General features: G+C 45.4%; 1 protein-coding gene and 1 pseudogene across 1 annotated transcript; one reads left to right on the top strand and one right to left on the bottom strand.

Annotated features, from left to right (window-relative positions):
• Positions 1-1,427: 1,427 nt before the first annotated feature.
• Positions 1,428-13,097, bottom strand: LOC125517179 (annotated as a pseudogene).
• Positions 13,098-13,270: 173 nt separating this feature from the next.
• LOC125517178 (calmodulin-binding protein 60 B-like) lies at positions 13,271-21,643 on the top strand. The gene is made up of 8 exons (XM_048682363.1): positions 13,271-13,576; positions 16,816-16,891; positions 17,013-17,071; positions 18,487-18,980; positions 19,055-19,215; positions 19,293-19,496; positions 20,449-20,638; positions 20,863-21,643. Exons 1-8 carry the CDS (start codon positions 13,491-13,493, stop codon positions 21,432-21,434), a joined length of 1,842 nt encoding a protein of 613 aa, XP_048538320.1. The 5' UTR covers positions 13,271-13,490; the 3' UTR covers positions 21,435-21,643.
• The last annotated feature ends 662 nt before the right edge of the window (positions 21,644-22,305 follow it).

A 22,305-nucleotide genomic window follows, 5' to 3' on the forward strand; every position in this document is an offset into this window, starting at 1 on the left:
TTATTCCTGTGCAGAATGGTATTTGTTTTAAGCAGAGTAGAAAAATTTTCAGTGTTAATTTGTTGTGTATATACGAGTAGCTCAAAGCTTGTTGCCAAAAATAGAATAACTCACGTCTTTGCTCGAACTAGACAAGAAAGACCCATTAATCTTTCCTTGAAATAGATTGTCTTTGTCGCATAAGGACTACAGAAAAATTTACATCAAGACATGTCAAAGATACAGGATATAGTATACAGTTTTATTGTTTGGTCTAAAATAAATACACGTACAAACTTTTTCATATATGTAATTTGTATGTACTGCCTCATAAATCATTTATGTTTTTGTAGAACAGATGGTCCATCAGATGGAAGCATCACGCGGCATTGTAGGCATCGATGAAGGATGATGTGCACTCAAATACAAGGACTTATGATGATGTCCAATGACTCAGTAATATGAAAAAATAATCTATTTTGCAGCTGGTTATTGGTTGCTGATTGGAGAGGAACAAGTACAATGATTGTCTACAAGATGTGTTTGGTTCATATTTCCTGGTTGATGGATTCAAACCCCTCTTTTCTCCATGAATGTCTGCAATTATCGAACATGTAAAAGTTTCTGGAACTTCAACCACGTATGTATTTAGGCCAATCATTAGTGGTGCATATAAAGGCATGGTCCTCAACCAGACAAACAAACAATTTTTTAATCGATATATACGCAGGACTAGACTGAGCTAAAACTACTGTGATACAGTTAACATAACTGCAATCTATGACATGCTGTTGCATATTGATCTGTTTATAGAAACATAAACAAATACAATTTCCTGATGTGCCCTATGAGCCTTTACTAACCCTGCCCATGTTATTTGGGCATCACAATTTCTACATGACCCCTTTCTTTTAGAACAGTTGCCGATACGTTTGCAGCCTAGAGAAGCGGATCACCATAGCATCTGTGATATCATAATAGTGAACTGTAAATAGCATAATGAGGAAGCATATTATTGGATATATTTGTTTTGGTGCTATCTCTATGAATGGACGAATACTAATCCTCAGCAAAGTAATAAGGCCTATGTGGTCTTTATTTGTTTTGTCATATTGGATTTATAGCTGACCGTCTCTGTAAGTAAAAAACAGATGAACCTGAAGCATTATGTGCAATAAAGTGTTGTCATCCTTCAGATGAACACACTGCATGTTTTGGTTGGATGCATTCAACAATCTGTTCTGATAATTGCCAAAAACGTGTGACATATGTCATGTTTGGCAGATGTGACCATCTATTTGGTTACTCATATGTTGTTCTCCATATCTTCTATTCCCTGCAGTAGTTCTGAATAATTAATAATGATGAACATCTGTATAGCAGATTAAAAGTACCTGGTATTAGTTCTTGATTTTGTTTCATACAGTTAAAAAGCAGCAGGAATCATGAGAAACTAAAATATCCCCGTATCAATTAGGTTTCGCGGAGCTTCATAGACCTGTTTATAGGTAGTACTTCAAAGCGAGAACATGTCACTTTATCTGAATATATATAACGACATGAGTGGATTGTTCCATACTTGATGGTAACGACGTGGCCATTTTTGTTTATTTAAGCTAGACAACCTTCCAAAACCCACAAAGGGGCTAAGATGTTAGTCCACTAATAATTTGTTGTTACCACCAAAACCCACAAAGGGGCTATGATGTCTTTCCACACATACATGGTTTTGAGTACCAAGGATGCAGCCTCCAGCTCATTGGCCACCTCATTGGTCACATAGCCCTTCTAGTGCAATGCCTGCGCCATGGTTGAGCGATGGGAGAGCTGTTGCTCATACAGGGACCTAAATATCTGATACTTGGCGTCATGGTATTTCTTCACCCTAGGATCCGAAGACGGGCGCACAACCTGCAAAGAGAATTTTTGTGATTCATCAGATAAATCATGTAATAAAACAAGAGAATTCCATCCGATTTCGCCAGGCCGACTCGGACATGTACACAAAACTAGCAATATATATCTATACATCAACCCACGGTCCAGTTTTAAGTCAGATTTTTTATTTTTCCAAGCACCTGATGATCGAGGGGAGTGAGCTGGAGGCGGCACAATGCGTCCGCAGCGACTACATCCCTGTGAGGTGCACCCGCACGAGGCGGCAGCGGGCCGTGGCCAGGGCCGAGTGGTGCCGCCGGCTCAGAAGAAGCATATTCGACAATAGTAATCTTATTAATCTTAATCTGGGGCTGGTACTACCAAAGTGCCACTCCTCCAGGTCAACAAGCTTGAATCCAAGCCCGACAAAGTCTGGCCAGGCCCGGTAATGTTTCTCAACACCAAGGAGCAACGTCAGTGAGAAGAGACCAAGAAGATAACAACGATGGTGGAGGAGATGGCGTGGGCCTGCGCATCGCCAACAAGTCAGATTATGTCCCCGTGCCTTTGTTGAGCGCCGTGTATGCTTTAGAAGCTTCCAAACCACGCGGCCGAATCTCCTAGTACTCATACTGTGTGCAATACATATTTGTTTCTAAAGATTCACTTAATGTAAAGATGCCATGCTGTCTCAACTGTATCACTTCACTAGAATTCAAGGTAATTGTGTTGCATACCTTGTTCTGCCTACGTGATCCAAGACAATAAAAAAATTCAACAAATTTGAGTGGATTTCTTAGCCAAAATCAAGAGCTTCAAGTCGAGAATTCTCAAAATTACCAAGTCCTTTTCTTCTACTTTCTCTTTTACCTTTTTTGTCTGCTGGTTTTTGTTCTGTTCGCATAGCTTTGTCATTTGGACATGCTCTTTCTAGGACCCCCTTCGTCCCATAATATAAGATGTTATTACAGCCAATATGTCAGTATATTGGTTCTAAGAACATCTTATATTATGGGACGGAGGGAGTACAAACTAGCCTGCATTTTGATGCATGTTCAAGAAAAAGAATATACCTTCCCCGCTGCATTCAGTGCTTTCATTGCGCCATGAACACCAGCGAACTTCTTTGCAGCAACAGCACCCAGAATAGCAGCACCCAGAAGCACATTCTCGTTTTCTCTAGGCAGTATTATTGGACAACCTGTAAAGAACAAGTAAAATTTCAAAGAGCATGGAGAGGAGGAAAAGGAGGGAGCTGGCTGCAGGAAGAGGAGACTTGCCTGTGATATCTGCATGTTCTTGGATATACAAGGAGTTCTTTGAAAGTCCGCCACACGCAAGAAGGGTGTCGATCTATTATACATGAAGGAAAATATATATATTCTAGCACCGATTCTATACCAAGTTACTTTTTCAGATCATTGATATCAAATAAATACCTTGTGCGCGTGAGCATTACAATGCTCCACAATATGACGAGTACCATAAGCAATGCCTTGAATTGTTGCTAGGTACAGAAGCGCCAAATGTTTTTCACTTGTATCAAGTGTCAAGCCACAAATCACCCCTTTCGATTTTGGATCAGCCACAGGGGACCTAACCATAACAATAATTTTTCATTCAAGTCAACCATGTTGGAAGTGTGTCACTGGTGGCAAATAAACATTCACCAAAACACTGAGGGAGAAATAATAATTTGCGCGCAAGTGATAGCCTGATAAGTGATAAAATTCTGGTACTTCCTCCGTCCCGTAATATAAAATTGTTTTGCAAGTTGAAACAGCTTGCAAAACGATCTTATATTATGGGAGGGAGGGAGTATGATTTAGTCTTGAAATGAGATTGCTAGCTGCCCGAGTGATAAAACCTGTTGCCGCATTGTTAGTTGAGTATATCTAATTAGAATGGCACGAAAAGAGAAATACTAATAACCTGTTTTCTAAAAAAGAAGATGACATAAATACTTATAATTGCATGGCATAAAAGTTGGCATAATGCATTCAATTTTAACCACCCAGAGTGAAAAAGATGATGTATATGTCAACGGCATATTAATTTTACATAACGGCTGGTTGAGATTCATGACAGGAAACAAAGCCTGGTTGAACTGTTCTGAGATCTTTGTGTCATACAGTAGTTGGCTAGAAATACAATTGCCCAGCCCACCTGCATTTGAGACATGGCCTCCGTGGCGTGTGCTCACGGTTGTATCTTCTAATTAAAACCGACGTACCATTTTTGGTGTCACATAAACTGTAAAGAAAAAAGATCTAGATAGCCAACATTCCTGGTTAAGCACCGAATGCTTAACTCTTACCGATTTCCATGAAAATCTGGAAGGACATGGGTGTCCTGACTCAAGGCAGAAAGAAAAGGCATATTTTGTTCATGTGCCATCGAAAGCAATATCTTGTTCATCAACTCATAAATGGACATACCTGGATAATTTGAGAAGAATATTACAGACCTTCATATGGTACAGCATCAAAGATAATCTGCATCAGCAAACATGAAACTTACTTTGAGAAGCAGCTTGATTAACCAGAAGGGGAGCCGCAGCATGGTTTTGAACAATGTAATCAAGTAAAGCACCAGTTGCACTTTGGCCACACTCCGTGAGCCAAAACTCAGGTATCATCGCTGAATGTGGAATGGAAAGATAAGCATTAAAATTTCAAGAAATAAAAGCATTAACTTAACATAGTCAAGATAAGATTGCGGAGAACCAACCACAGAGATAAATTAACAGAGATTCTGGCAAGGAACATAAGGAAGTAAAATATATGAAGACAACTATACCAGACAAAAATGGTCCCCAGACACCAGGGATAAATAGCTTATTCTTTGAAACAACCATGTGGCATGTAGATGTTCCGCAAACCAAGACCATGCGATGGCATATTGCTTCTTCATCAAACACTGCAAACAAAATGCTCCACATAATCTTGTGCATGGTGTTCCTATCTTAGGCTTGTACATATTAATTTTCTCTATCAATGCATCGAGGAACGAGCTTTTACATTTTTCTCAGGAACAAATGTTTCACATAAATAAACGTGAAGCTTTAGAAGGAATGGTAGTTTCTTAGAAAAACATAGGGGAACCGACACTTACTGTCAGCTTTCAATTCTACATCTGGCACACTTTCCATGACTCCAAGACCCCCCCGCATAAGCATCAATAAGCGAAGTTCCAACAGGAGTCCCAGTAAGCAAGCCTAACTCCTGAAATTTGGAGGTAAGCGACATTAAAAAGTCAAATAATGGAAATTAACAGCACAGACATTTATTCTCTTGTTTCTAACATAAGAACTACAAAGAAAGCACTTAGGTAATCGATTGTACCTTTGTTCACTCATGAAAACACTTAGCATTAATGCAGCTTAAACAATGTCAGTTTAAATCAAGAGCAAAACTGATTTGCTTGCCTTTGCAGAAGTAGGTGTCAAACCAGAACCTAGAGGATGACCAGGAAACACAACGGAGTGTCCTATTTGGGTTGCATAGGGTGGTGTATTAGAAAATTAAGAACTACAAATGATACATCACCTTTAGTACAAAAAAGAGAAATGGATAAGCATTCAACCTATTTTTGCCTGGCTCCCTTCATAAAGGTCTCCCAAACCTATTTCTGCCCAAAAGACTTCATCCGTTCCATATGGTTCCATACCACGTGGATTTGATTCCCTCCACTGTTCCATGTGTGATAAGCTGCGGGTTTCATCACCAGTTGCCCTAGCAAACAAAAAAAAAACAGTGGAAGCAAAACTTGTTAGAAATTCAACTCATAGATTATTGCAGGCTTAGAGAACTTGTGCGTTGAAACTCACCTATATGTTAACCAGTTGCCGAGGTCCATCCACCTATATACCATAGACCAAGGTTTTTGCAGATTTTCCTTTACCCATAAAAGCTGTAAAAGGTAAAGTCAAAATAGGATACCATCAATGGAGGTAACTGTAAAATACAAAACAAACCTTGTCTAACCCCCTTCGCATTACAAAACAATTCAAAACTGTTTATCAGTATTCTGTAAGCAAAACATCTTTTTAGGAACATTGTGTTGTTCAGTTTTTGAAATGCTGGAATTCTGACATTCTGAGATTTTCAAGCAAAACTTTTAGGATTGTAAAGTGACAACTGACAACATGGCAACCAACACAATGGTTCAGATGTCCAACAACATCATTAGAGGTATTTACAAAAAATGAATCAGGAAGTAGGAGAATCATATGCATGGAGAAAAAAAGAGTTACCTTTGGAGCTTGCATTTCTGAGGAGACACTCCCGCCATAAAATTGCAATACCGGTGAACTGTGAGAATTAATTCGTTCAGCCTGGTCGAGAGCCCTATGGTCCATCCACACGATGATGTCCCTTCTTGAATCACCATTCCAAGAAACCGAGACAGGGGAACCATCAGCACCCACAGCAACTGCAAGCACCATCCTCTGTTATCAAGTCGGTAGAGCTCTACTCACCTCAAACACAAAATTCTCCATTCAAACCACAGAAGGCACGCGGCTAATGTGGAGATCAGGGCAAACCAAGGGAGCAGGTAGCGGTGAAGCCAAGGCCGACAACATCCTCGGGAGCAACATTTGCCAACGAGCACGCAGATTTTACAGCAGCACACACTGCATGCCAGATATCCGTTGACGATTGCTGTTGGTAAAAGCAACCAAGAATTACCAAAGACGGTATTTAATTCCCATACTGATCATGCAGTACAATGAATGGGTCACCGTAGAAGTTGCCAACCTCTACACAATCTCTCTCTTTCCATATCTGTATAGGGCTGCTCGCTGACCCGAGCAACTTACCCTTGTCATCAAAGAGTCCTGCATCAACAGACAACGAACAATTTACAACACTAACCCAATAAGATGAACTCCCGCTTTCAAGTTCAGTTCAAAATGAGAAAAAACAACAACTCAGATTTCAAGTTTGTATGATATGTTCAGTGGCAAGGAAGTCTGTAAACACGATCCCATATTACCCACCATCACAGTATGTGAGCTAGTGAGAGTTACCGAATACCAAACATATTTCCTTGCATTTTTTCTGTTGAAAAAAACATACTTCCTGTCATGAAGCTAGCATTTAGTTCATCACCAAAGTGGACTCCTGCAAGACAGTCTTCCTTGAGCTACTCCAATTTTCTCTAGCAATGGTTACTTGGTGTCAGTACTAGCGCACTGACGATGAGCGTCAACAGAGCGGGAAGACGTAAACAGGCAAAGAAGGACACGTAAAGCACTGGCGGGTAATTCAAATGGTAGAGTTGGGCCAGCATGGCACTGTGGGCCGTTGGGCCAGAGTTGGGTTGTAAACGAGCCGTGCGCCTTTATAAGCAACGGTCATCCATTGTAATCGGTATCGATGAAATGAAAAAGCTCTGAACCTCTCATTCTGTTCTTATCCTCTTTGTTGCTTCTCCTACCTCCCAACCTCAGCCCAGATCTCGCCTCCTTCCCCTCCTCCGACCTGCGCCAGTCGCCGGCGAAATCCTGCCGTCTCTAGGACGTGACAATCTGGTATCAGAGCCACCGCTTCCGCTCGCGCCGCCAATTTTTTTCCCCCAATTCGTACCCGGCAAATTCCGACGCGACGGTAGCGGATCACCTTAGGGTTTGATCTGCGTAAATCCTGACCCGAGGTGGGTTGATTTGGGGGAATTCGTCACCACGGCGGTGTTCAAGCCCAACCCGCAGACACGCTATCTCGCGGACGAGATGGAGGCGTTTCAGACGCGGATGCTGCAGGAGCTGGCGGAGATCCGCGCGGCCCAGGCAAAACTAACTGCGGTCGACGGCATCTGCGAGAAGCTGGAAGCCCTGGACGCCAAGCTATCGGAGCAGGCGACCCGGCTGGATCAGGTACAAATGAAGGTCAATTTGTCCTGTGACACACTGGGGAAGGTGCAGCAGGAGCAGGCGCACGCGGCGCAGCTGGGCAAGCAGAATTGTGCGCAAGGGAGTGGAAGCTCGTCACCGACTGCATCGGAGGTTTCTGATGGCATACTGGGTGCTAATCCACCAGGTCAGTACCGTGCGCCACCGCGTTTTCCCCCAGTTCCTATTCAGTTACCGCCTGCGGGCCACGGTGTTGCAGTGGGGGGAGATGAGTCCACCGGCAAACGCGCTTGGATGCCTAAGATGGATTTCCCACGCTTTGACGGTACAGATGTGAGGATTTGGTTAGACAAGTGTGAAGCATTTTTCCAGCTGTATCGCATACCTGACAATTTCAAAGTTACTTCTGCTTCTCTGTATCTGTCAGACAACGCGGCTCACTGGTATCAGGCATTCAAACAGAACAGCGCATTTCATACTTGGGAACAGTTCCGTGCTGCTGTTTTGCAAGAGTTTGATGTGAACATACACAGAGAGCGACTGAAGTCGTTAATGATGCTCAAACAACAGGGTTCAGTGGAAGAATATAAAGTGCAATTTCAGCAGCTGGTGTACAACATCAGGTTATATGAGCCAGCCATAAGTGACACATTTCTGGTGACCAGGTTTGTAATGGGACTGAAAGAGGAATTGCGAAGTGTGGTGGAACTCCAGCTTCCTGCTAATGTGCAAACAGCATCCATGTATGCTACAGTGCAGGAAGGGCTCTTAAATCAGCAAAAGTCATATAAGTCCAGTTTTCAGAAGAACACTGCTACCAAATCCGACAGCAAACACAATTTTGCTCCGGGTGAACTGTGGAAGGCCAAGCAGCTCAAAGAGTACAGGCGTGCGAATGGTTTGTGTTATAGCTGTGGTGAGAAATACGTCCCTGGACACACCTGTAACAAAGCACCTGCGCCTGCAGCTCAGTTAAAAGCAGCAGAACTGGTAGACCCTCATGAGATCATCTCTGATGCAGTGTTAGATGCTCTGGTGGACGACCATCAACCTGAATGTGCTCACATCTCAGTTACAGCTTTGTCTGGTGCAGCTCATCCTAAAACCATACAACTCAGAGCGCTTGTTGGTAATCAACTAGTCCTGATACTGATCGACTCGGGCAGCACTCACACCTTTGTAGATAAAGCCTTGCTGAGCAGAGTACCAGTTACTGCAGAGAAACTAGCAACCCCTTTGCATGTGAAGGTGGCAAATGGAGACAAAGTAGATTGTACAGAGTTTGTGCCCAAACTGAACTGGTGGATTCAGGGCCATAATTTCTCTACTCCCATGCATGTGCTGGAATTGGGAGGGTATGACATTATTCTGGGGATGGATTGGCTAGAGAAATGGGGAGTTATGCAGTGTCATTGGGCAGATAAATGGATCAAGTTTGACTACCAAGGAAAAGAAATCAAGTTGCAGGGAGTGTTACCTGTTAAACAAGATCAGATTCAGGAAGTTTCTATGGAACAACTGAGGAAGTGGGACAAGGGAAATGACATCTGGGCAACTGCTGTCTTGCATCACATTTGTGTGGCTCCAGTGACTGAAGTGCCAGAGGAAGTGCACAGACTGCTACAAGCAAATAAAGCTGCATTTATAGATCCAAAAAACTTGCCTCCCCACAGGGAGTTTGACCATGAGATACACTTGGTGCCTGATGCTGTGCCTGTTAATTGCAGACCTTATAGGTACTCTCCTCTGCAGAAAGATGAAATAGAGAAACAGGTATCAGAAATGTTGCAGTCTGGACTGATCACACCCAGCCTGAGCCCTTTTGCTTCACCTGTACTATTGGTCAAGAAAAAAGATGGTACTTGGAGGTTTTGTGTGGATTATAGGAAACTCAACTCCCTCACTATTAAAAGCAAATTTCCAATGCCAGTGATTGATGAACTGTTGGATGAATTAGGAGGTGCTAAGTGGTTTTCCAAGCTGGATCTTAGATCAGGTTACCACCAAATAAGGATGGCAGAAGCAGATGAGTTTAAGACAGCATTCAAGACACATAATGGACAATATCAGTTTAAGGTGATGCCCTTTGGATTGTGTACTGCTCCAGCTACTTTCCAATGTTTCATGAACTTCATTTTCAAAGGTTCCAACAGAAAGTTTGTGCACATATTCATGGATGATATACTGGTATTCAGTGGGACTTTGGAAGAACACTTGCAACATTTGCAAGAAGTATTTGATATACTCAAGGAGAACAACTTGTTTGTTAAGGAAAGCAAATGTGCCTTTGCTCAGCAGTCAATGGAGTATCTGGGCCACATTATTACTGATGCAGGAGTCACCACTGATCCTGCCAAGACAGCTGCTATGGTGGACTGGCCCACTCCAACTAATGTTACTGAGTTGAGAGGATTTTTGGGGCTAACTGGGTACTTAGGAAGTTTGTCAAAAACTATGGTCTGTTAGCTAAACCTCTTACTGTCCTGTTAAAGAAACAAGCATTCCAATGGACTGAAACTGCTCAGACTGCATTTCAACTCTTGAAGCAGGTCATGGCAACTACTCCTGTTCTGGCCCTACCAGATTTCAACAAATCTTTCACAGTTGAAACAGATGCTTGCAACACTGGAATTGGAGCAGTGCTCACACAAGAGGGACATCCAATTGCATATTACAGTAAGGCCTTGGGGACAAATAGTCAGAAGATTTCCATTTATGAAAAAGAATTTATGGCCATTATGATGGCTATTGATAGATGGAGATCATATTTGTCCAGAGCCCCATTTGTGATCAAAACTGATCATCAGAGCTTGTGTCACCTTGGAGATCAAAATTTGACTTCTGACTTGCAGAGGAAAGCCATGACAAAATTAGTTGGACTCCAGTTTTCCATCCAGTATAAGAAAGGGGTAGAGAATATTGCTGCAGATGCCTTGTCCAGAGTGGCACACTTGTTCCCTGTACAAGCTGTTTCTACCAGTAAACCCCTATGGATACAGGAAATCCTAAACTCTTATACAGTGGATCCCTTTGCTCAGACCATGCTGCAGAAAATGGCAATAGATGCAAATGCTTGTCCTGGATTTCAACTCCAGGATGGCCTGATCAAACATGAGGAAAAAATCTGGGTGGGAGCCAATTCTGGACTCCAAACCAAACTGATTCAAGCTTTCCACTCAACTCCTGTTGGGGGACACTCTGGCATGTTGCCCACATACCACAAAGTCAAGCAGCTGTTCAGTTGGACTGGATTAAAGAAGGATGTGGAGAACTTTGTTAAACAGTGCAGCATCTGTCAGCAAGCTAAGCATGAGCTCTGTAGAGTACCAGGTCTACTGCAACCTCTGCCAATTCCAGATGGTCCTTGGCAGGCAATCAGCATGGACTTTATTGAGGGTTTGCCTAAATCAGAAGGATATAATGCCATACTGGTCGTGGTCGATCGTTTCACCAAAGTAAGCCACTTCCTGCCCCTGAAACATCCTTTTACAGCAGCCTCAGTGGCTAAGGTTTTCCTCAACACGATTGTCAAGCTACACGGTCTGCCATTGTCTATTGTGTCTGATCGTGACAAGATATTCACGAGTTCTTTCTGGAAAGAGTTATTCAGAATTTGGGGCACCGAGCTGCAGATGAGCACAACATATCATCCGCAGACGGATGGGCAAACCGAGCGGGTAAACCAATGCTTGGAAATGTATCTGCGCTGTGCTGTGCATGATTCGCCGCACAAGTGGGCTGCTTGGTTACCGCAAGCGGAGTTCTGGTACAACACAACGTATCACTCCTCGCTCGGTTGTACTCCTTACAAAGCACTGTACGGCCATGAGGCCAACGTGGGCCAGTTACAAGGGCAGGCCAAGTCCTTGCATCCAGATGTACAGGAATGGCTCTCAACGCACACTCAACATACTGCAACACTGAAGGAACATCTGGCCAAAGCACAGTGCAAGTACAAACAGTATGCAGACAGAAAACGAACTGATCGCCAGTTCTCTGAAGGAGAGATGGTATATCTCAGACTGCAACCGTACACACAATCATCAGTGGTCAATCGGCCATGCCCTAAGCTTGCAATGAAGTTCTTTGGACCATTCAAGATTCTGGCTAAGGTGGGCAATGCTGCATATCGTCTGGAACTTCCTCGTGGCAGTCTGGTTCATCCAGTATTCCATGTCTCCCAACTAAAGGAACACATCCCTGATCACACTCCGGTATTCACTACCCTGCCGGAACCGCTGGATCTATCTGAACCGGGGCTGATGCCTGAAGAAATCATGGAGCGCAGACTGGTTAAGAAGGGCAATGCAGCACATCAGCAAGTTCTGGTGAAATGGACATCAGTTCCAGCATCGGCAGCTACATGGGAAGATTACGAGGTGCTGCGCGCGTTACCCCAACGCACCAGCATGGGGACAGGCTGGTTCTCCTGGGGCGGGTACTGTCAGTACTAGCGCACTGACGATGAGCGTCAACAGAGCGGGAAGACATAAACAGGCAAAGAAGGACACGTAAAGCACTGGCGGGTAATTCAAATGGTAGAGTTGGGCCAGCATGGCACTGTGGGCCGTTGGGCCAGAGTTGGGTTGTAAACGAGCCGTGCGCCTTTATAAGCAACGGTCATCCATTGTAATCGGTATCGATGAAATGAAAAAGCTCTGAACCTCTCATTTTGTTCTTATCCTCTTTGTTGCTTCTCCTACCTCCCAACCTCAGCCCAGATCTCTCCTCCTTCCCCTCCTCCGACCTGCGCTAGTCGCCGGCGAAATCCTGCCGTCTCTAGGACGTGACACTTGGGTACAAAAGTGGTACTAATTATTATCATATCTACTCCCTCCGTTCCCAAATATTTGTTTTTCTAGACATTTCAAATGGACTATAATATACAGATGTATGTAGACATATTTTAGAATGTAGATTCACTCATTTTGCTCCGTATGTAGTCACTTGTTGAAATCTCTAGAAAGAAAAATATTTGAGAACGGAGGGAGTAGTAGACTGCCAAATCTCGCCTTAATATGGAAATGCTGAGGTTACTACTAGTAGTAGGAACTAAAAAGAATAGTGACAGGAGTGGTTTCGAAGGCAGCAAACCTGCACGAGCGCTGCCGGTGCCGACGTCGACGCCGAGGAAGACGCCACCGCAGGACATGACGCCGGCGGCGGCGATGGGGAGCAGCCGGAGCCGGGGACGAGGAGCAGCTATCACTTCCTCGTGGGCCTCTCGTGGGTCGCGTGGCTTTGGTTGGGCGGGGTCGTCCAGGCCTGATCACAAGTTGGGTCGGGATCTGGGCCCACTACAGTCGTTCCACGTGTGCTAATCATTATCCTAACCCTGCCCCAGCAAAAAGATCGCGCCGACCGACCCCGCACCGCGCCACCACTTGCCAGCCACGGCGTGTCGTGCTGGGCTTTCGGATAGAATATATTTAGGCCACCACGCCTGGGCCCGCGGACACGTCACCCGCCGGGCGGCGACGTCACACTGCCGCCGTGGGCCCCGCGCGCTTTTCGTCAGTGGATGGGTACAATCTCTATCTGTCTCGCCAAAAGGATCTCTGACCCATCCGCCCCCCCGCCGACGCCGACGCGCCGTTGCCTTCTCTCCCCTCACCTCCCCGACCTCATCGCCGCGATCCCATCCGCCCGGCCCCGAATCCAGCGCCCGGCCCAGCCGACCGCGGCCGATCGACTCCTCCGGCGCGCCGAATCGGTGAGGGCGGCGGCGGCGGTCGCGCGAAATCTGGACGCGGGTGCCGGCTAGGGTTCGCTGCCGGCGATGAACGAGAAGCGCGGGCTGGAGGCCGCCGCCGCCGGCGACGGCCGCCCTGAGGCCAAGCGGTCGCGGCCCCCGGCTCTTGCCAGGTCAGGAATTCGTTCAGTTTTAGCACCCCTTTTAAGTGCGTGATGTGATTTCCTTATAGTCGTGCCGGTTCAGCCGCGCGAGTGCTAGCCAGTGGAGTTGCTTGGGTCCGTATGCTGGATCGTTCAAAAGCCTTCGTGATTTAGCGCCGGCTTACGGCACTCTATGATTGGGATTTGGGAATTTGTGTCCAGATTTGTTGCTTGCGACTTGGGCCGTCTAGCTGAAAATCTGAAGACATGTTTGTTTTTTCATGGACAAGCGGTGGTCAGGTTGTTATTAGCGGGGTGATGATTGGTCTTCTAGTTGCTGCGTCTAGCCATAGCTTTGGAATTTCAGTTATGGTTTTGATAACCATGGGCGTTTTGAAGTGCCTTTTGGGATCACCACGCAGTACTAGGAAGAATTTGAGCTGGGATTGGTGTGACTTGCTGGGAAGTGCTGAATTCTTGGTAACTTGCTAACTTGGCAGTTAACTGTTGAGAGAAAGGACAAGATCCGTTATAAGTAGTTTCAGGAGCACGCTCGTGACCTTGTTATAGAAGGATGTACACTCATGGACGCCTATGCTTACCATGGAAAACAATATACTCCCTCCTTCCATCTATATAGGGCCTAATGCGTTTTTCGAGGCTAACTTTGACCAAATGTTAGAGCAATAATATATGACATGCAACTTACACAAAACACATCATCAAATTCGTATGTGAAAGGAGCTTTCAATGATATAATTTTCATATTATGCATGTCATGTACTATTAATTTTGTCAATAGTCAAAGACGGTCTTGAAAAACGCATTAGGCCCTATATAGATGGAAGGAGGGAGTAAGAAAAGTGGTGTGCATCATCCAGCACACATACAGACAAAATCAAATTTAACTCCAGGCTTGTCATTCACTCTATTCTTTTGTTATATATTTTAACCTCATGCACATAAGTTAAGCAAATACATAAATTAGCACTCTGGCCATGTTAAAATTGTCTTATTTGCTATCTCATTGAACTTGTTCGTTTACAAAATACCCCAACTGGCCAACTGACAAGAATCTCCCTAGTTAATGGCAAGAACTATCTCTAAAGCGCTATCTCTGGGCGTCATGTTTATAAGAGCATCTCCAGCCGTTGGCCCCCCAAGCGGCGATTTTACGCGCCCCCTGGGGGCGAGCCGGCGCTAAAATCGGCAAACTTGACATAATATTCGACATGTTCGGCGTTATTACATAAGCTATTTAAAAAAAACCAACTACGGGGCGAAGAAGTCGCTGAGCTCGGCGAAGTCGCCGACGTCGCCGCCGTCCTCGTCGGCGGCGGCGGCCTTCTCCTTCTTGATGGCGCGGCCGCCCCTGCTGGACCCCTGCCCGGCGTCTCCATGGCGGACCGGTGGCGGCGGCACGCCGTTGTCGCTGTCGTCGGACGACGACGCCTCCCTCGTCCCGGCCACGGCGCCGAGCTCCGAAGCGCTTGTAGGCGAGGCGCTGGCGCTCCAGCTCCATGTGTGCCCAGTCATCGCGCGCCCATTTGAGGGCCACCGCGTCGTCGAGCTCCTCCTCCTTGACGCCGCCGGTGAGCCCGGGCTCCGTCTTGACGACGGCGAGCCCCGGCTCCGTCTTTGGTTTGACGTAGCGCGGAGGAGCCGAGGAGGGGGCGCGCCTGCCGCCCTCGTTGATGACGGTGCCGACACTGCGGGTGCGTCGACCGAGCGGCGTCTCCGCGGCCGGCTCGGCCTTGACGCCTAACAACGCCGGCGAGCCGGAAGAGTGGGAGGAGGAGCGAGAGGACGACTAAGAGGAGGAAGACGAGGAGGAGCCAAACCTCCTGGGCACCCATGGCCCGGCGCTCCGGCGTGGGGGCGGGACGACCGCCGCGGCAGGGTATGCCAGCGGCGGGTCATTGCCGCCCTTGAGGTACGCCAGCACCTCGTGGAGTGTGCGGCCCGGGACGCCCCACCAGACGCGACGCTCGTCGCTGTTCTTGACGCTGCCCACCACTGGCGTCCCGTTCGTGGACGCCAGCCGCTGCGCCTGCCGGCGCTGGAAGTACTCCGCCCACGCCGCGTGGTTGTCGGCGGCGTACTGGGGGAGGGAGCGCTGCTCCTCCGTCAGGGACGAACGCATGCGGTCGACCTCGGCGGCGAAGATGCCGGGGCGCGCCTCGACGTCGGGCACCGGGGGGATGGGGACACCCTCGTTGTTGAGCTTCCACCCCGTCGGCCCGGCGCGCATGTCCGGCGGTGCTGGGATGTTGGCCTTGAACAGGAGGTACGCCTCCCACTCCCGGAGCGAGCGGCGGCCGAAGCCGTTGGCCGCCGCGGCGTCGCCAGGGAAGCGTTCGGCCATCGAGAGGGAAAGGGAAGGGGAGCTCGGCGGCGGACGGGAGGGAGGCAGAGCTTGGCGGCGAGGGGGAGCCTTTGGTTTTATAGCCCCGCGCCGTGTGTACGCATGGCGGAAGGGGAGGTGTCGCCGCGCCCGCCCGCCCGTGACACGCCACCCGTGAAGAATCAATGGCAAGGCTGACCGGCGGCAGCCTTGCCATTGATTCCCCATGGGAAACCGAGGCGTTCTGGGGAAGACGAGGCGCGTGCCGCTGACTCGGCGGGCCCGCGGCTCTTTCGCGCCAAAGCCGCTCGCCCCGGTGCCCCCCAGCGCGCCGGGTTCGGCCTAGGGCCGCCGACGCCAATTTCGGCGCAAGCCGGCGAAAAACGGGCTCCTGTGGGCGCGACTGACCGATTTTTGGGCGCCGGCGCGGAAAAAACGCCTGGGGAGGGCCTGTTGGGGGCGTGGCTGGAGATGCTCTAAGCATAACCTCCATACCATTTTCCTATTTTTTAATAGCCAAAGCTTGACATTGTTTAGTGTGACCATATGAACATATGAAAGCGTTTCCAGTGTGTTTGGCACATGGCACATTCTTGGTTGTGGTCTGTGTGAACATGCGGTGTTGGATACTTAGATGTGCTACAAAACTACATAAATCATTGTAGGACAATTAAGAAGTATTATTTTACCATCTTTCATTAACAAGTGTGTCTCTTTCGCTTTCATGTATCTGTACTCGTAATTCTATTTCAAAATGCTAGAAGACTGTGAAGTGCTGTAACATTATGATGTTGAGTTGTGGCCTGTTGAATATTAGCTAAGTATTATCTTAAATGGTTTTACTGAACATTTTTTGTTGGGTTTACCTTTCAATTGGAACAACATTTAATCATGGTTTTTGTACTTATTCATTCTGCTTGTACAGTGTTATTGTTGAAGCACTAAAGGTGGATAGTCTGCAGAGGCTTTGCTCATCATTGGAACCAATTCTCCGTAGAGTGGTAAGAACAAAGCAAGTATTAAAAAGGAATACTGTTATGACATATCTTTATGGAGTTGCAAAATGTATATTGTCATTTTGTGTTTCTTTGTGTTGGTTGTAATTTTGTATTTTGCTTGTAGGTTAGTGAAGAAGTGGAGCGCGCCTTGGGAAAACTTGGTCCTGCTGCAATCACTGGGAGGTATGACATCAAACCAACAATGAAGCAAATATATTAGTTTCTTTGTTAAAACGTCAATATGTTACTTTCCGTTTAAGATGCACTGAACCGTTTGTTTGGTGCTTTCTCCATGTTGTGATACGTACCTGACACGGATATGCCTTCTGTGGTATGTATCAAAGGTGTATCAGATTATTTTTGAAATATTTATGGACACTGTACATGGCTATGCAGCCCTCTGCCAGAAAAGAAAGCTCAGAGGACGTGGCGTCGACCCGTTGGCTGGGCAGCTGGGGTAGCTGCCAGCCCACCTGAGTTCGAGCCTCGGCTTTGACGCGGTTGCTCGTGGAGTTTCTCCTGTAAAAAAAAGCCAATGAGGGTTAGCCCTTGGGTTGGTCTCATTTTTTTTAGAAAAGAAAGCTCATCAAACAACCTAGGCATGACCTCTAACCCTACCTTGACATAGGAGTATGCGAGCAGCCAAGCCATAGCTTACCTCTCCTATTGACACCCACATACATTCCTCCCCCATCAACAGGTCCATCTCTTGGCGTAAATGGGGCACAATCGGTTCCGTTCCGTTTATAATTTCTTTCTATGTTTCAATCTATAGACTCATGTTACACCTGACTTCAGGACTGCAATAAGGAAGCGGGATCTTTTCTTATGGTTGATTTGCATAGAAATCGAAGATACTTTATGTGGCTTATTATGTTTTAGTTGGAGATCCCATGTGGTCAGTGTCAATTCTAGACTAGAGGAACTACACTATTGAATACTTCATAAGTTTTCAAATGTATATGTAGCTTTGTCAGTGTGTTAAGGAAAAATTCATGTACTCCCTCCGTTCGGAAATGGATGTATCTAGACGTATTTTAGTTTTAGATACATCCATTTTTATCCATTTCTCTGACAAGTATTTCCGGACGGAGGGAGTATCACCGTAGCCTAGTATTTCCTTATACCTTCTAGTTGTGCACTTCATTCCTTTCAAAATAGATGTTCGTCTAGGGTTAGACATAGGCGTACCTCTTTTTCCTGCCCTAACACATGCGATCTAAAGATGAATTATTTGGGAAGTGCAAACATCAGGAGGAGTTAACTAGCTCTATCTGCTATGACGTTGTTGACGGGAAAAAAAAGCAATTAAAGCGGCTAAAAATGTTTGGAGCTCCAGGAGGACATTATTTTGAAATGGAAGGAGTATGACACATAACACCCTTTCCTTACTGAATTGTAAAATATATCAATATAGTGCAAGTAACACATGATGGTCTTACAAGTAACTTGATGTTTGCGGTGTGCAATGTAATTTGGCTTCACGCATCATGCTATATCCTCGCAAAGTATGTAAACTTTGAGGCCTAAAAGGTGAAATGGCCTTCTTTGGGAGCCACCTTGATACTAATTATCTGCTACTGATTGGAATAATGCAGGTCTTCTCCAAAGCGAATTGAAGGGCCTGGTGGAAGAAATCTGCAACTCCAATTCAGGACAAGATTGTCCCTTCCCCTTTTTACCGGAGGAAAAGTTGAAGGGGAGCAGGGGGCTGCAATTCATGTTGTTTTGCTTGATACCGGCAATGGCTGTGTTGTATCATCTGGGCTGGAGTCGTCTGCCAAGCTTGATATTGTTGTTCTAGAAGGTGATTTCAACAATGAGGACGAGGAAGGCTGGACAGAGGAGGAATTTGACAGTCATATAGTGAAGGAGCGTGAGGGAAAACGACCTATTATAACTGGCGATATACAAGTCACACTGAAAGAAGGTGTTGGCACAATCGGGGAGTTCACGTTCACAGATAACTCTAGCTGGATAAGGAGTAGGAAATTCAGACTTGGTTTGAAAATTGCCTCAGGGTTTTGTGAGGGTGTTCGCATCCGTGAGGCAAAAACTGAAGCTTTTATGGTTAAGGACCATAGAGGAGAATGTAAGTTTTCTGTAATGGTAATCATGTGCTTCTGCTTGACATATGTCTGAACAATTTGAATTTCACTTCTTTAGTGTACAAGAAGCATTATCCACCTGCATTGAAGGATGAGGTCTGGAGGTTAGAGAAAATAGGAAAAGATGGGTCATTCCATAAGAGGCTGAATAAATCTGGAATTTTAACTGTTGAAGATTTTCTTAGGCTTGTGGTTCGGGATCCACAGAAGCTGCGTACTGTAAGTTCGTTTCTTTTCCACGGCCTTTGATCTTTTGTTGTTTTAGTTCTATTTTATATACTGTTCTGTTGTTTTAGATCCTCGGAAGTGGCATGTCCAACAAGATGTGGGATTCCCTCGTTGAACATGCAAAAACCTGTGTCTTGAGTGGAAAATATTACATATACTATTCTGATGAGAACAGAACTGCTGGTGCTATTTTCAACGACCTCTATGCATTCTGTGGGCTGATTTCTGGCGAGCAATTCTATTCGTCTGAGAGTCTTGATGATGGCCAAAAGGTTTGTGCTATGGGCATATGTTTGGGTGCATTTGATATCTAGTGTTATGTTTTGTTGAACTTAAATGTTGTTCCCATTCATTTTAACATGCACCCGTCCTAGATAATGCAATTAAATTTATCCTGTTTTGGAGTTTTGAAATTGGTATGCTCTCTGTTCCCAATTCTAGGGCGCTTTAGTTTGGGCGTCAATATTAAGGACTCTGGGCATGGACGTGATTAGTTGAGAGTTGGTCGATTTTGCTCTCACACTCGTCTGAGAAGTTCATCTCATGCAGAGTCTGCATACCTTTGCTCGCCCTGATCTCTGCTCACCAATAGTCCGCCTACCATTGAACAGGCTACATGAAAGGAGATGTCCCAGAGATTTTTTTTCCAGTATATGGTCGGGACGTTTAGATTTTGGAACTTGAGGGATTATTAGCGCTTTTACTATGGTAGGGGAACAGGAACGTCACGTAAGCGGGAGTATTATCAAGAGAAAGGAGGAGAAAAACCTCCAGGGCCCTAGATCTGGGAAAAGACGCCCAAGAAACAGCGATTGAGGGAGTAATATGTTGAGGTCTGACTTCATCTTATATCACATTGGTCTTGATTCCGTCCACACACCCTTTATATTCAAGAATGATGGCCATGGATAATGTGTATTAACCACTACGTATTAAATTTCTGGTACAGTTATATGTTTTTAACGCACTGAATGCTCATTAGGTACGTTAAACCCTTAGGTATAGCCAGTTTCTCCAATGTATAATAGTTGTTCTGGCCTTCCTATTAACTGCAGTAATTTCTGAGATGTGCTACACTATGCTTAGGTGTGTTTAAGTAATCTGGGGCACTTGTTTATTTTTCATTTTTTCAAGGAGCGAGTTCGGCTTTCTCTGCTCTAATCAGCAGAAGTGTTTTTTTTAACATAAAATCTTGACTGATTAGAATGTTATTGTTTGCGACAGCATTTTGCTGATGGGCTGGTGAAGAAAGCATATGATAATTGGATGTATGTTATTGAATATGATGGCAAAGCTCTCTTGAACCCTAAACCGAAGAAAAAGGCTGCATTAACTAATCAAGCTGAGGCTCGTGCTCCTGCTGCATATGTACAGTGCATTTCTTCAACGAGTATGCCAGGACCATCTACAACAGGTAAGCACACAAGTGCTTAGATACAGAATTCTAAGTATTTTTGCCATTTTATTTCTGAAGTAGGAAAATGACTTGATGCGTTGGAAAAACTGAAACATTGATTTTGGATATAAATATATACATACAAATAAAGCAAAGGGTGTATGAGATGTATGAAATATTTCATGATGTCACTCTGGAATAGCAGTTTCTCAAAACCATATGTTTTGTTTCATTCATTTCAGGCACAAATGGTTCTATAGGTTATGATGGCAACCAGACAGCAACACAGTCTGTTCAGCTTCAGAGTTCATCTGCTAATGTGCCTGTGCCATATGACGATGCCTTTTCATTTTTGCCGCCTACCATGTTGATGGGGTCTAATCAGGGAACAGCAAGTGATGGCATGGGTCTGGAACTCGGCCAGTTGCATCACACAATTTCTCAACGTCAACCAATTCAGCCAGCAAACGTCGGCTACGATAATTGGCATCACAACCGTGATGGTCAGTATGCTGATGATTTCACTGAAGACATTCGCATGAAAAGCCACCAACTGCTCGAGGGTGACGACATGCAGCAGCTGCTCAGGATCTTCAATATGGGCGGAGCTTCTACTGGTTTGCCAGACGAAACATTTTCCTTCCCTGACATTCCATCTCCATTCCCAAACCCAGACTCTGAAGGTGAGCCCAGCCGTCCATCGGGCAAAGCCGTTGTCGGGTGGCTCAAGATAAAGGCTGCTATGAGATGGGGAATATTTGTCAGGAAGAAAGCTGCCGAGAGAAGGGCGCAGATTGTTGAGCTGGAGGATTAAGATTTTGGCGTGTGCTCGCCATTAGATGTTACTGTTGAAATCTCAAATACCAGCTGCTGTTGCTGCGAACTAGTTCTTTGGTTCTCACATATTCGTCGTGATTGCCATTGGAACTAGTTTTCTGTAAATCTACAGCGAGTAGCTCTGCTACCTTGTAAAAAAAATGTCGACTTGCTTCCTTGTATAATTTCAACATAAATTCTTGTTTAGCTTGTTTCCGTTTAGCTTAATTTGTGCAGAATATTACTGTAGAAGACGGTGTGAATTGATGTTGACAGTATTATGCATTTGTGGCTATTAATCGGTTGGAGTCCAGAACTTCTGGGAGAACGTTCTTGTAATGCTAAATTGTTTTGTTGGGGTGGTACGTCGGCATTATGTTATTGGCCTCGTTTGTCAAGTGATCATACGGTGGGTATTTGTTGCAATCAAGTATGCCATTTATGAGAAGTTGAGCTGAAGGGACGTGGACATCTTCTAGTCGAATGGAGGGCAAACTGGTGCACACATCTTTTCCTTTTCAAAAATATCAATTAATTTTCTCTTTCGAAAATGTAATCAACGAATACCAGCTTACGGACGAAAGGAACGGAGGTACGTGTCCACACCTAATTAGCCCCTACCCCCTTTGATTTTTCTTTTTCTTTTTTTTGCAGAAAACTTTGGGAGCTTTTGTTCAACAAAGGCGGTCCTCGAACAGTCAACTATGAGGCTGTTGATGAGGAACGAAGGTACAGAGTCCAGCCAGCTATCAGTGACCATCAGCGTACAGGCATGCTTAGCACAAAGATAAGATGATAAATTTGCTGAACGAGTTACATACTGAATAACAAAAACTTGAAAAGATAAGGATAGCTCTCCTATTTCGGCA

Source organism: Triticum urartu, chromosome 6 (genome assembly GCF_003073215.2).
Source record: "Triticum urartu cultivar G1812 chromosome 6, Tu2.1, whole genome shotgun sequence".
Classification (NCBI taxonomy): Eukaryota; Viridiplantae; Streptophyta; class Magnoliopsida; order Poales; family Poaceae; genus Triticum; species Triticum urartu.